We start from the raw sequence: 16,164 nt of genomic DNA, 5'->3' as shown, positions 1-16,164 counted from the left end.
CTATTTTGACTGAGTTATGATATTAAAACAATATTATTTGCGCCAGACCAAATGAACCAGACTGCTCGTGTGAAATCTGTATAATGGATGAAGATCATTATTCTACTGAAGTAACTAATGCATTATTCAGCAAATATGTCACTTCACATAGCGTGACAGTGGTATTAAAATGAAGAGTATATTTTTGAAACAGCAAGGTTTCAAAAAAAAACTTGCATTTTTTAAATTAATGTACGTTTTGCAGCAATGCACAACATCAACCCAATATGTGTGATTTGCAAACGTTCTGTTGAGGCTGATTATACCTTCACTAGTATTAAAATGTTTTCCATGTATCTTGGTGTAAAGGGCAGACAGATTCAAGCCCCATTAACACACCCTAGGCGAGAATATCACACTGTTACGCCGCCTTGTCATTCTGCATAAAAGCACAATCACAGAATGGCAAAGTTGTCTCATCTTTGAGCCGGGAAAGGGAGGTAGTATCATTGCCGAAGCAGTGTCCGTGTAAACAGGACGACCATCAGGAAGGGACCAGGGGTCCTGATGTGATACGTATGCAGAGTAACTAGCAACAGTTAGCGGCTAACTCAAAGAACAAGAAGAGTGGGCGAAATGTTCGCAATATGGGAAATGTTGCAATCCGGGAGCTCCTTACCCTCCGAGCAGAGGACGAGGCCATATAACAGAGACTACGAACATGTAATGCCTTTGTTATAGTTTAGAAAGCACTGCCAACGTATCTGTTATATGTCACACTAAAGGCCAACGCTGTTGTGTCAAACTTCACTCCTGTCACACCTCTTTTGATTCCACAATGCTGGCATGCTGCCTAAAATCACACACTTGAGCAGAGTGATGCTGTAGTTATTTGGATCTGTCTAAAGGTACAAAGACAATAAACTGAAAACATTTTAGTATCCACTGGTTATGAGCTCAACAAGTTTCTGTTATGACTCGAGGCACACTGCAGTCTTTTAAGAGAAACCCCCCATCATCATCATCATTTTATCAGCCAAGTCACACTTGATCCCAAATAATCCAGCAGTAGAAAGTGAAGGTCAGCTGAGTGTGTGAGCATGTGTGTGTGTGTGAGTGTATGATCAGAGGCTGGGGAAAAAAAAGAGACCAACAAGGGGGGTGAGAAGTCCAGAAAGATACACACAGCAGGTAAACTGCACATATGACTCCAGCAAAACACCACAGAATTTGACATTTACGTGAAATCCAGAGAAACAGAGGCAGGGCGTGATTAATCCACTATGCCCTGATGAGCTGCTCAGGGCCAGGCTTCATCAGCACCAGTTCAACTCTCCTCATCACAGCCGCATGACTAGCAATATGACAGGCACGAGTCACTGTGGCAGAGCTCAGAGAGGGTAAAAAGACACAGGTGGGAAATCGTGAGTGTATCTCACACCTGCCTGTGTGAGCTCACTCAAGAGCTGCGAGTAAGAAAAAAGGCCAAGTGCCTATTAATGAAAAAATGTGTGTGGGCTTTATAAGGACGTGTGTGTGTGTTAGTGTGTGTAGTGTCAGAGCGCTGTAATGCCTGCTGATAACCAGTGTTTGGTGCATCAAAGCACCTTCCATCTTGCCTTCCAATCTGTCAGACCGCGGCCCGTGGTGCCTCGGCTGCCAAAAGCAGCGCTGATCAACTCTATCAGCGGCTAAACACTGCCAAGCGTCTGTTTAATTACACTCCATCAACAGTAAACTAACAGCAATTAGAGGGCAGGCGGGCAAGGGGGAGAGGAACTGTAATTCACGGGTTGATGAACTGAGGACCGAACTGGTGATGAGACATGTACAGTACACTGGTTACACATGAAAGACACGGGTGAAGAAACGTCACGTTTGATGCCCGTTTACAGTATCAACTACACTTACCGCCTCCTTGTACGCCTCCACAGTTGCAGTTTACATGAACATCTGTCCATAGTCATATGCAGCCATGACAGCTGACAATGCTTCAAATATGGATGTTGCTGCAAAGACGCAACAAATTTTAAAATGTTGACGCTTCACACTGATCTTTAAGTCGTCAGCACAGAAGATCCTAAAACACAGTTTCAAGACTAGTGTCACCACTTCAGTGTCTTTTAACAAGAACAGCACTGCTAAAATCAGAAAAGTCTTTCCTTTGCATATAAAAGAAAAATAATCAGCATTCATATCGTGAAAATGGTCGTTGTGTACTCGGATCCAGAAAAACAACCAAAAACACTGTAGTTTGCATGCCAGGCCAGGAGCTGGCGGCGTAACTTAGAAATGACACACCAAAGAAGAACACCACGTGCATATGCGGCCGTGATGTCATCGTTGTCACAGGATCCGTGCATTACCTTCACACGGCATCAGAAGGTGTTGCGTTTTCAGAATATTACACTCTGGAACCCAGTTTCGAATGTTTGCGTTTTCAGGCCCCCAAAACGCTGTTGTCGTGTGAACGCAAGGCCAACCGCAACAAACGCTTCACACAAGAACCGTTAGCGTGTAAACAGCTCCTGAATGTTTCACATTCTATACCTGAGTTACGGCTTTATATGACGGAGAGTTGTTTATGCTGAACATTATGATGTCACAGTAAAGTTAACCTTTAACCTTCTGGATATAAAATGATATCTCTTTCTCATTTTGTTACTAAACATTTGTTTGAAATTTTGTCACAGTAGGATATGAATTCATGAATTTTGTGAGGTAACAGTGACCTTAAACTACCAAATCAGGTAGTTTAAGGTAGGTGTTGTCGTTGTTGTTTGAGTCCAAGTGGATGTTTATTTCCAATTTGAGGAAATTCCCACCCTTGAGATATCATATTCATAAGACTAGTTTGGACAGAACAGTAACTCCAAAACATAACGCCTCCGGCCCAGTGTTTCCCCTGCAAAGACGTGATCATTAAGACTGTTATCTAGAACTTGACAAAATTCCACGGAAACATAAAAATTATTCACGGTAAAACTTTATTTTTTAATAATCTTCCTCCACATGATTCTTTAATTTTACAAATGCTCTCATTTGTGTGGTTTGATACAAAAAGCCATAACTTTTATAACTAATGTTAGATGTCTAACATAAATTATCATGCCCCGAATCGTTTATTGCCCCCCCTGGCTAGAAGAGTGACTCTCTATGATGTACTTAATGGTCCTATTGAGGACATTTAAGATAATCCTGGTTTAACGCTGAGGTTCGATTATATTGATTATATTTTCCTTTGGCTATTTGTATGCCAAGTGTCAGGTGTACTGACCCATTTGTTAACCCAGGGGTCGGACAACTGGAGCCGCAAAACATATTTGATACTTAAAATAAAGGTAACACAACACATATAGTCAAAATTAGCCTATCAGTATTATTAATGGGTCTATATGAGCATTCATTAATATGTTTTACCACTGTTTACTATTTTTTGTTACATTAACTTTGCAGCGTTGGTGGTAAAAATTAACAGATCTATCCATGCACTATTAACTTCTCCATTTTCCTCTGAGACTTCGCCTATCTTGGATTTGGAATCCGTAGTCAAGGTTTTTTGATTCAGGACCGCCCACCACTTTTGAAATTTGGCAAAATTTAGCAGAAAATGCACCAAGGACACAGAAATATTATGCATATTTCAGTTAATGAAACGCTAATACATTTTTATATTCTGTGTACAGGCTACATATTTTTGCAACTGAAAAATGCAAGAGTAATTTTTGGCCTATAACAATGATAAAATTGAATGAAAATCTTTAAAAATAGTCACTATATTCATTTCCACATCAATTTTAGTCAGAGACATAGGAGCTGCTGGAGAGGGGCACATGTGGCTCCAGAGCCACAGGTTGCTCACCCCTGTGTTAACCAAAAAAAACTATTCTTAGTTGGAAAACCCTCTGAATGACAGTGTGTCATAGGACTCCATGGATTTAGAAGCTCTTTCTCAACAGAAGTGTGTCATCAACATAGCTTGGTATGTACGTCATTTTTTCACAATGCATTTAAGTGCAGCTGTGGCCAAATTTAAAGGAGCAAAAAATAAATGTATAATGTCTGATGACAAGGACTTCCTGACACTCATGTTTGATCAGAGCTGGTGACTAATCAGCGTATATATTCCACAGTAGAAAATGTGCTAATGCCTGCGTAAACACTGAGGCAGTCAGCCACAGTGTGGAAGATCAGCAGTGACAGCAGATAAGGACCGGCCACACCGGAGATCCTCCTGTCTGACCGCAACATGATGATGACACAGACTGATCGTTGGGTGACAAACCGCTCTGTGGAAGGGATCACATCAGATCCTCTGCATGAGCAATAATTAGCCCGTTTATTCCTGCAGCCACCCACAACAGACACTAAAGAGGCTCAGTGTTCAGGCTGGTAAGTAAAGTTGGGGTTGATCCTCATATGTTTGGACTGAAACTGACAATAAGCATTATGCTATTTTTGCTAATGTGAGAATTACCCTGGAAAATCATTGATAAGTGGACTAATTGGAACTAGTCATGATCAGTTAACCATGCCCATTTCTGTGCTTAATTGAATTTTCCTGATATTTGTATTCATCAGGATGGAAACGATGACAAACATGCAGAGTCAAATTAAGCGATTTATTCCAGGGCATCAAGGAAAATATTATGCCAAAATCTGATTGAGAAGATATTTTGAGTTTCAATATCCAATATCCAATGGTTTTTAAATAAAAATGTATTCATTTTAACAGCACAGCAAATTAGTGTTTGTTCTTCTGCCAAAATAACAGGGAAAACAAAAAGGAAAAGGCATAACATATAAATAAAGGTAATTCAATATGACAGAGTAAAATATGATGATACTTTAGACAGAATATAATAACATTTTTTAAGTCTTCAGTTTTGCTGCAACTGCCTCCTCTCTTTAGCTCATTGTTGTTGATCACTGAGTTCTCTACTTAATAAAAGGCAAAGGAAGAGGAAGACACACACACACACACACACACACACACACAGCCTTGTAAACAATTAGGCAGAGACACTCGAGCAGCTCTTTAAGCATCACCAGCGTAGAGCAGACACATCATTCACACAAGGTGAAGGGCACTGAAACAGAAGGTGGCTGCACAGCGGAGCCTTTTTAACAGCCCCGCTAACTGTGACTGACTGTTTAAGTATTCAGTCTTGAGTGTGGATCTTTTTCATGGCATGCAGTTGATACATAAACAAGGTCACCTCTATCAAAAAAAATGGTGTTTCATGTTAAAGCATCTCTGTAAACATGGAAAATCTCAGAGCAGACACACTCAAACACACACACACACACACACACACACACACACACGGCTGATAGTGAACTGAACATCCACTGATGTGTCAACTCTGACTTTACAGCTTTAGCTCGGCATCAGGTCACCTCAAGGTCAAGGGTCAGTGTGACCCCTGAGAGAAAGATTTCAGACTTTGTAGGACTTTGACTTTATTGTAGGTTTGGTTTCACAGGTGGGACAGTCTCAAAAAGTATGTAATATTATATTACAAATGTTTCCTTGATATACTGCCAGAATAAATGCCGCATTGTACTTAGGCTGCAACTTACGATTATTTTCATCAATTAATCAGTCGATTATTTTTTCCAATTAATCGATGAATCAGATTTTAAAAAACAAAAATAGAAATAATACCAAAATAAGCATTTCTTTTCTCCCATTACTTTGTTCAAAAATAGATAATCATTATTACAGTGCTGAAAGTGTAGTAAACATTCCCAAGCTGTGGAAATAATAGTAAATTATAAATAGTAAATAAAATAAACTACTAAATCAAATATGAAACAATTCAAAAACTAAATGTTGAAAAATGGCTGGACAGGGTTCAACTTCAATCAGATAAGCGATGACTCTGGTTAGCTGTAGCCACTCATATAGATCATATACAGTATATTTAGTCAGAAAGTATAAAAAGCTTATTGTGCAGTAGTTTCTGCCCAATTGTGTGCTGAAAATATGAGAAAGAGTGACATGACAAAGGAAAGGACTGTCCACTGAGCATCCCATATAAATGGAAATGCAGCTGCATCTCAAACTGTTTGCTTTTCAAGAAAAAATGAGGATGGGATGACAGGAAGTCAGAACCGAAATGTTGATGTGGGTGGCAACAGTAAACACTTTTATTTTCTAAATTCTATCTCTTTGAGAAAAGGGAAGAATCTACATTTACTTTTAAATAATGCAAGTTTTTACATTTAACTATTCTGCCCACAGATTGATTTGTACATATTCATGGATTAGCCCTTGTATAAAATTCAAATTTCTTGGTATTAGGTTTTAAACTATTGATGCTTTGTGAGAAAATCTAACATTGTGCTGTGTGGGTGTCTTCAGATTGTGACTGACAGTATGAGTTTGAGTCATGCCTTAATGTGTGCATCCACACATTTGAAAAGACAGTCAGTACAGTATATATATATATATATATATATATATATGTTTATGTTTATTCCAACAAAATAATGATTAACACACAAATAAATGTTTTAAATTTAATTCAGAAATTAGAAATCAACAAAATTGGGTTTTTTTTTAAATAATAAACTTCCATCTCAAAACTTTATAAAAACACAGAAGTTTAGCTAAAAATAAGACACAAGAGGAAGTACATACACATCTGACATCAACAACATGGGCTATTTTCAGTGGAAAGAACAGCCAAATGTGTTTAATTAAAAAAAAACCAGTAAGTTCAAATAAATGATAAACTGTCCCATTTTTTTCATTCTTAGAAGCATTTCAGGGCCTTTGCACAGCCTCCTTATGACCTTTCTTTCATCCAGTATTTACCTAAAATTAACTAAAATAAAATGTTAAACTTTAAACAAAATCTTGAGTCTCACCTATTAGTCATGGTTAGAGAGGAACCAGGAAATTCATGTGAACCAGACTTTCAGGTCCAAGCAGACACATAGAGGCTAATTTTGGAACATAACCATTACTAATTCTTCATTATCTTACTTGCAAGTTAAGTGGGAGTTAAAAGCTCCTACCTCCTCCTAAAGGATTTCAATATGGGGAATAAATGCAGATAAAACTGCAACATCATCTGAGGTAGTTAAACAAATAAACAGTAGTATGTTTTACAGTGAAAAGCAATCAAATCACCTCAGCCTTTTTGCATCCGGCTTACATATCAACAGTTAACTTGGAAATAACGGCTGTCAGCATGTGAATGAAGAACACATGCAGCATTCAGTTTTTATTACAGATTATTAATTACAAAAGTGCATTTGATAAATGTGAACCCATGGGCACAATATTCACTGCAGTGGATTTAGAGCTTCTACGCTAAGTCGCTGTTATTAATTTTGGATTTCTTAGTCAACATGTCAATAGCAGATTTTTAAAAGTCCTAATTTCACTTTGAGATTTCACAAGAAAACAAACAAACAAAGGAAACAGTTCAGGTGAGTATTCATACAGGGATAAGTCCATTCTGATAGACTATTTTGTCTGAATGAATGACTGACTCTTAATTCATAATCCCCTTAATTTATCAGATATCATCTCTGGTCCATTGTGTCATAATCCACACATCTGCCTAGGATTTCGATAAAATGTGATGGTCATTTGTAAATATTTTCTGACATTTTAGAGACAAAATGATTCAACTAATCAAACAAAAGAAAAAGATGCAGCCTAGTCGGAGATTACTGATCCCAAAAAAAGTTCAAATCAATGCAAGTTGGTTTTCAAACTGTAGAAAGTTAAGTAGAAACTATTAAGTAGTAGAGCTGATTTTCCTAATTGAAAATTAACCTTCAAACGTATTTCCTTTGTGTTTTTGTGCTGTTCTGCGTCCAGCCCTGTACTGACGTTTTAACTGCTGAGTTCTTCTCTATTAATCAGCAATACTGAGGGTTATCATCACTGAATCAACGTCTGCTTACCTCACATCTCGCTTTGCATCTATCTCTAATCCATATTTCCTAAGGACACCAGGGAGGGAAGAAATGATTATATGGCACTTATCAAGAGACACGCCTCAACACTTGAAACATGCTCATCTGTTAATCTATTGACCCGCCGAGCTTATTCTCTCACTCCCTTTCTTCATCTCTCAGCGGTTAATCATCAACACGCCGCCAGCCTGTGTGATCAATGCATCCAAGAACAAACAGCCGCTCACACACAAACACATTCCACCTTTGCTTTTACCTGCAGACACAGTCAACATCTCTTATGTCTTGTGGAGTGTTTGCCAAAATCACAGTTATTACAAACAGTTCCTCATTTAGAGGCTTTTGTGCAAATGTTTGTGTTTAGACCTCGAGATCCCTCCACACATCGAGTCCTGACTGAGGAAATCCATCATGGCTGTTTGCCCAGAGAATAAATAGAGGTGGATTTGTCATTTCGGTAAAGAAAAAAACAAAAAAAAAGCAATGGCTGATCTTTGTAACCAAGAGAAAAACTGTTAGAGGCTTTTGATGCTTATCTGCTGCAAAAGCCAGGCTATTCACAACTTAGCCCTGAACAAATGTTATGCAAGCAGCCCTTTCTCCACAAACCAAAAGCAAGGGTCAAGGAGTTGTTGACCTGTCTTGTAAAAATAAAAAAAGACTTTACCCACAAGGCGTGATGTTGGGAAACAGAGGAGCAAAGAGGGCAAGTAAAAAGGGAAATTTCCACTACGAGCAGACATCAAACGGACGTGGCTACATAGAGCCTAATTACCACAGCAAGGCGAATAACACAGGGTTACAAATTACCCAGTGTCACAGCAAGACAGATGGCTGCAACACACACAAAAACACAAGGGTTACCACTCCCAAATTATTACGTTTCCATACTTCTCTGCACTACACTTTCACTTCCCTGTTGCTCTAGATCTACAGACGTAATTACAATATTAACGCTTCCCTCATCAAAAACCAGAAGTCCTGCCGACAGAGAAACATGCTTCACCATAACTTGCTGTCACAGGAAACAGCCTGTACAAACTGCTGCAAGTCACTGATTTTGTGCTTTTGTTTTTCTTCTACATGCATATGTGTCGTCTTTTATCCTACTGTGTTCCCTCTTGAAATCTGGGGGAAACTTTTAGACCCAGCAGAATTAACAGTTAAGTTTCACTTTCAATGTACATGATGTTCTGCTGCTCCATCTGTACCCAGAGTACGCTTTCCGAGCATAAAATGACGATGATAATTATCTAAATAGAATTTTCCTCAATAATAATATAAAAAATGTTTAATAAATCCTCCATATAATTAAGCCACTCATACACCCTTTCGAGGAGGGCAGTAATGCACCTTAGACTCCAGTTATCATCCAGTTGACCACTAAAGCGCACAGAAAACCAATGCTGAACAACATTCAACATGCACATAAAAATATTTTCAGTATTATTGTTTTGACTACGGGTTACTGTGACTGAAATCGCTGCATAACTTTAGCTACAGTCGCTGTACAGTTTACTCATCTCATCTCTCACAATGCTAATGGTAAGTTAAAAAATGAACATGACTGACTGTGGATGTAAAACTGTAATACTGACCACAGTTGAAATTTTTGTTCAATCTTTTTATTCTGTTAACATTGTCGTTAAAGCACTTAAAAAATGTTTCAACCCCTGTGCAAAGACTTCGACGTGCTGTTGACCACACAATCTACCTTAGATTTGCAAAATGTTCTGCTGTTTAACAAATATTATGTTCTCACAATAGATAGTTTAAGAGACAACATATTATTCATATGATTTTTTCAACTTTTATCTAAGAAGCAAATATCAGCCCTTAAAAGAAATAATTACTTGACTTTACTGGTAGATAATTATCAATAGTGACCAATATGGTAAATTTTATCGTGATAACATTCGTGATAGCCATTCGCCCAGCAGTACATACATTTCAACAGCAGTCCTAATGAACAGTCCAGCTCAGGCAGTTGTTTTAATCGCTGCAAATGTGTGGGAAGCCCTGTGTCATGACCACAGTTGTAATTAAGCTTCCGACTCAGCCGAGGGGCAAGTCAAACATGAAGTTACGTGTTTTACAGGATCCAAGTAAAAACACATTAAAATCAGTGTCTGTCCTTTGATTCAGTATTTGCTGTTCACCTTATCTTTTACCTTATGACTCTTATCATAGCTGCTGAACAGCCGCAACACATAAAACAAACGGGGGTGGGGGGGACACAAGCAATGCTGGTCATAAGCCTCCAGACAGGCCATATCACCATGTGACCCTGTCTCACACGCACCATTACCCAGCACATTCATACAGCCTTGTAATAACAATAACCAGCCATCAAAGCCAGGGAGTGAGACAAAAAGGGAAGGCGTGACAATCCGCCGTCTGTTCGGGGATGGGAGGAAAAGGAGGAACGTATCAAGACTCCCAGCGTCATGGACATAATGAAACCAGCAGGACGTAGCAACAGAACAATGCCGCAGACTCCCACACACACGCATGCTGTACATCAGCAACAACCACTTTGCATTATCTCAGAGATGATTGGCTCAATCTGATGTTGCAATTTTGTGATTCCATCTAAATCATGATAACAGACTATCTTGGGCTGCAGTGCCACCTGACAGACACTACTGTCAATATTGCCAAATTGTTTAAGATTATCAATGTGATGTAAAGGTCTGTGACTGAATGGATCCACTAAAACATTTTGCACAGGACATCAGGTTTAATATGCAATTTCTATTTGTTTGGTATGTCTATTATGCCTCTATTAGTGCCTAATTACATCTTGGCAGACGCACATGTTATTTAGAAGTAGGGGATGTGTTCCACCCAGAAAGCTTTGGTAGTGTGTTATTGTTTTCAGTTAGCTCAATCATGCTAATCAGGTTAGCCCAGCTCAGATAGCTAGTACCATGTCTGAAGAAAAACAACAAGAGAAGTCTAAGTTGTACTGTACTGTTAAGTTAATTCAGTATAGTGTCTTAATCCTGTATGGGTTAAGCTCCAAAATAGAGCCCAAGCAACTTGTCTATTAATCGATTAATTGATCTACATACAAATTAACTGGCAGCAATTTTCAGTTAATTGATTTTTTAAAGCAGAAATGCCACATATTCAGTGGTTTCACTTTCTTCTGGTTTACTTAAAGTCTGTAAAGTTCTATAGCAGTTATAATGAATATCTTTCAGTTTTACACTGTTTGTCAGAAAAAACGAACAGCTTGAATCGGTCACCTTGAGCTTTACAAACCTGTCATCCATAATTAAATTCGCAGTTAGTTGCAGAATTACTCCTTAAAAAAAATTAAAGTTACATAATAATACCAAGTGATTGCATCACTTGTTTGCCCCTCTGGAAATCATCTGCGTCTTTCAAACTTTTACCACCAGTTTGTAACACAGGCTTTCTGTTATCATGTTTTTCGTCGTCTCCAAGCTCAAGATAACCATGACGATGTCATCAGGTTTATTTTTTCAGATTTCCAGAGCCACATAACACATAATACCACTATTCTTACAGGCTGAGAAGTACTCCTCGTGATCTTAATTTGTAAAGTCCCTTTAAAAGCATAACATATTTAGATCTCATATTTGGGATCATTATGATTACTCTGTTAATTATTAAAAAGTGAACTGAAAACAAGACTGGCGGCACTGTCCAACCCAGGTCAACTGACATTACTGCACCTTGCTGGTAATAATACCATCTAACATGCCAACTCAGTTGCGATGGAGACAGATGACTGTGATAACTACCGTCCAGAACTAAGTCTTTATCCGCAGAGCACTTCAGCAACTTGTGATAGCAGATTTAAACTTGGAAAAAACAACAACCAACACCACAACTTTTTATTGCAGAAAACGCAGGACTCAAACATGCTCTAATGTTGCTCTGTTGAAAAGGTTTCATTGTGTGCATATAATTTTGTGATGCAATCGGAGCAATACTGATATGCGGCATTGCAGGCTTCATAAAATGTCATAAATATTAGCCTCTCACTCTCTTGTGATTGGATCCAAATTCATGCCATTGTACAATGCCTAATAAAACCTAAGAATAAAACACTACCTTTGATCACAAGGCAGTCCATTTATTATTGAATGACACCATGTTACAGAAACATACACACACCTGTGTGCAGATAAAAGTGTATTTATGCTAACATAAAAGCACCACTAAAGCTGATACTGGTTAAGGTATTGTTTGCCAAATTTCATCAAAATACTGAATTTCAGTGTTTTGGTAGATTTTCTTCAACATTTATGTTATTTTTCATTATCATCATCAAAAGGTAACCTATGGTTGATTGATAAATGATCTACAAGGAACTGTGATTGGCAGGGATCTTCATCAAACGGTGAGTGATTTAGGGTTTGAACGGCACCTTTAAACTCATGCCAGGCCTCTTCAGAGCATTTCATTGGGACTTAAATTCAATGCTGAATGCCAACACTCAGAGTTTTCCGCACATGCGTTTATTGTTGCAGCCTGCAACAATCAAAACATCTGCCTGTCGCTACAAACTGTTTTTATATTTTTGGAGCTGGGCCATTTATTAGGAGCGCTATAGGAATATGCCATTCGGTTATGCATTGCACCACACTCTCAGCACACAGGGCGACTCTGGGCACAAACGGAGCAGAAGAAAAGCAGACGCAGTGAAAGTGAAACATAAGCACTTTTTGTGCTGGGTCTAAAGCTTGCTTTCACTCACAAACAGCTACTCCTCTAATCTACTGATTTGTTCAGCTCTGATTAAATTCACTGAGTAATTATCCACCCCTAAAATCAAACTCCACAAACTGTTGCTGAGGGAAAAAAAAGAAAATGTTGCAACTGTGCTACATTCATGGACCCGCAAAAAAAAAGAATTTAGAGAAGGGACAAAAAACAAAAACGGCAAGAGGAAACACTGCCAACACTGATATTGTGCTGTTGTTTACTGAAATGATGGACTCTTTAAGCGCCTTGTTTCAATGCCAAAAATTAAAAATTTCAACATTTTGTTATTCTGGAAAAAGCCTCTCACAAAGATGACTGCAGAACAGTGAAATCTGGGAGAATTACGTAAAAACATTTGAGGATAAAGGAAAGCAAATGTACAACATTATGTAATTTTGCATGAATACTCCAACAACACTGTGTCCAGCATATCCCACACAAATCATCTTCATACAAATCCAAACTGATGCATCAGTCTGATGTTAACAGACAATATGTTGAGGCTGGTTTTATTTTGCAACTATAAGTGCTCCTTACTCCTGGCCCCGCCAACATTTCTACAGCCAGCCTTTCAGCCTCTCTCACAGCCAAACTACACTGGCCTCTTTGAGCATCCACTGCCCACAACAAACCCACACAACCACCATGACTGCCAATATCACACAAAGACACCATGTTACTACAACCCACGGCAAGGAGATGGGGGGCAGAGAGAGGTCTCATTTATGTTATTCTCACACTGTAGCTATTTTTATTTGATTCTATTTAGATGCTTCTACAATCTTGTTCGTGTAACAACTGTCCAAGCGCAGCAGGTTGAGCTCAGATTAACAGAAAAGGTGGTGTGGATGGATTTCTTTTGTTTTGCACAGAGAGAGCTGCTTGCATGTTCCTTTCAGAGAGCCGCAGAGCCGAGCACGAGACCCCGCTAGGGTGACAGAGCGTCCAGCGCTGAATCAGCGGGTCGCATGTTGTGTAATCTCTCACACAAACACACACACACACAGATTAACAGCACTCAGAGAGGGCGGACAAAGAAACTTTTTCAAGAGAAGGAAACAGAGGCCCAAAGAAGTCTTACAGTTGTGGCTCTTTTAATTTAAAGCCTCGCTGCCACTGAATGGGTCCAGTTGGCCTATAAAACTTGTCTCTTCAAATAGCAGATTGTTTAGGCTTGACAGAAGTTTGACAGGAAAGTTCAACCTACACACACAGTACTCTCAGTATACCTTTAACCATAATGTGGGGCACAATGTAAACCTGTTCTCCTCAATGCTGGATCTGAGAACCCCACCGGGAACATTGGGAGGTGCAAAGCGATGATTGTGTAAATGCTCTAAATTATAGTTAACTGCACCTGTTAAAGAATGTATGAGAATGCTTGTTTCTCCCTTTACCACTGTTACCTTCCACGTTACACTATTCATTGCTAAATATTAATTTATAACAGCCCTCACAGAAAGGCCAAGGACAAAATAGGAGCTGTCCATGGGCTCTGATCTGTGTATGAAGGCCTGTGACATGCAAATGTGAGCCCCATGCTGTATGAAACAGATCGAATATCAAACCCCTCACTCAACTGACACACCCTCTAAACCTTGTGCAGACCACCTACTGCATGCATCCCAACAACCGCCTGCCTGTTACGTAAGACAGAAGAAGAAATCACCTGAGGTAATGGTTAAGAGGCATACAGTAACTTATAAAGTCTACGATCAAATTCAGTGCCCTGAAGAAAGGTTAGCAGACATTGCATGGGACACGTGCACAGATGCATCTCATCTTGCAACACAATATGCGTGTACACAGCACAGCAGAACAACAATGAATCGATCTATTGTTGGTTGGCGGTGACTGATATCAATGCAGCCTACACATACTGAGCTCCAAAGTAACTTCACTGACTGTTGTACTGTTTATGTGAAGATGACTTCATGCTCTTGCATGTAGTAGGTGTTTCATTTATGATGGCAGACAGATCCAAACATTTGCCAAATCGAGGTTTTTGAATGTGCAAATCATTAAGAAAAATTCCATTTAAAAATCTCTCAAAAGAGAGCTACTTTGTTTATGGCAAATATGCACATCTTATAAAACATGCCCCTAGTCCTTTTACAAATCACTAAGAGCCCATTGTGAATTCGGCTAATCTGTTAAGGACCAAGCTGCACTTCATGTCCTAAAATTTCAACTTTTAATTCCTTCACACTACTCGATACCGCCCACCATGGTGCTTTTTGGTTGGCACAAGATGGTGTGTGAAAACAGGCAAAATTGCTGGGAAAGGTGACACAAATGAAGGTTTTGTGAAAACGTTTTAATGCCGAATTTATCGGCACATTGTTGAATTTCAAAACGAGCATAAAGTCACTTTCTAACACGCGTTTACGACAATATACACGGCTTTCTTGAAACGCGTGGGATTTTGGCAATGAAGCTTGGCCAAAATCTTGCCATACATGAGACAACTACCTGTAGCTGTACAGGGAAATCCAGATGTTATGCTAATAAAGCCCTTTAACGCTGCAAAGCTAGCGGCTAAAGACACTCAACGTGACATGTTGGACAACTTAGAAACGTGTCCTTACTTGTGTCACAACACACAAGTACACACAAGAGCAAATGGAGACGCAAACTACACACAGGGACTTCCGACACCGCAAACCTCAGTCACTTTCACGTGAGCGACAGGAGGTCGAACTTCGTTTGAAATTTGACAATTTATAGTTGACGCTTGGATTTTTGGCAAAACACACACTCAAGTCTGATTTTCCCGAATCACGGAGACACGGTGTTTCATTCGGCACACACAAGTTACACCAACATGCATTAATTGCGATTAAATTACAACTTTTTGACCACATTTCAAACTGCTCGCTGTCTTGTAGCTAGTGTCAGATGTGTTAGCCAGCAGGGTTAAATTGAAAGATTTGTCAGTGGGATCTGGCTTCCCTTTGACCATGCAAAGAGGGACTGTACATACTGGGTGACCAGTGGACAAAGTTCATATTGGTAACAAGTTAAACTTACCAGCGTTTGTTCATACTGCAGCGCCCGCTGGTCTGACCCGTCCCCTGCCATGGCTCTGCTGTCTCTGCCCGGCGACTTGATGAAGAGTTTTCGGCTTGCAAGTGAGAGTAAACCGACAGCGATGTCTCTCTGTGAGACCGCTGATTAAAGCATTGGAGTGACTTTAGTTTCTGTATGGGAGTTCACAAAAGAAACTCCAACTACAGCGTGCGTCCCGGTTACAGTAGGTTCCTTCATTTTATAGCCTCAAGTCCCCAGCAAGATACACACTGTGAGGCGGGACTTAGTTGGTTTGATGTGGAATCGACCCTCCCATCTGGGACAAGTGTCAGTCAAAACTGAAGGAATTACGCTCTCCGAGTTACAGCTTTTTTTTACATGCAAAGATGTGTCTCACTGTGTTGCATTGATTTTGAATGTTTAGACAAAAGGTTAAAATGAGGCAAAAATAACTATCAGAAGGAAATGTGTGGTGAG

General features: G+C 39.4%; 1 protein-coding gene across 6 annotated transcripts in view; it reads right to left on the bottom strand.

Annotated features, from left to right (window-relative positions):
* LOC121942956 (chloride channel protein 2) overlaps positions 1-15,950 on the bottom strand; it is a 169,437-nt gene extending 153,487 nt beyond the window's left edge. For all 6 annotated transcript variants that reach the window (XM_088078573.1, XM_088078574.1, XM_088078576.1 and 3 more), the window contains exon 1: positions 15,688-15,950. In XM_088078573.1, the coding sequence (XP_087934699.1) occupies positions 15,688-15,738 (51 nt within the window). In that variant the 5' untranslated portion in view covers positions 15,739-15,950. The remainder of the gene's footprint in view (positions 1-15,687) is intronic.
* Positions 15,951-16,164: the final 214 nt, after the last annotated feature.

This window comes from Plectropomus leopardus, chromosome 6 (assembly GCF_026936395.1).
Source record: "Plectropomus leopardus strain MGB_pleo_1.0 chromosome 6, ASM2693639v1, whole genome shotgun sequence".
NCBI lineage: Eukaryota > Metazoa > Chordata > Actinopteri > Perciformes > Serranidae > Plectropomus > Plectropomus leopardus.
Note: the sequence above shows the minus strand (reverse complement) of the source record. Positions and strands in the feature narration are given on the sequence as shown.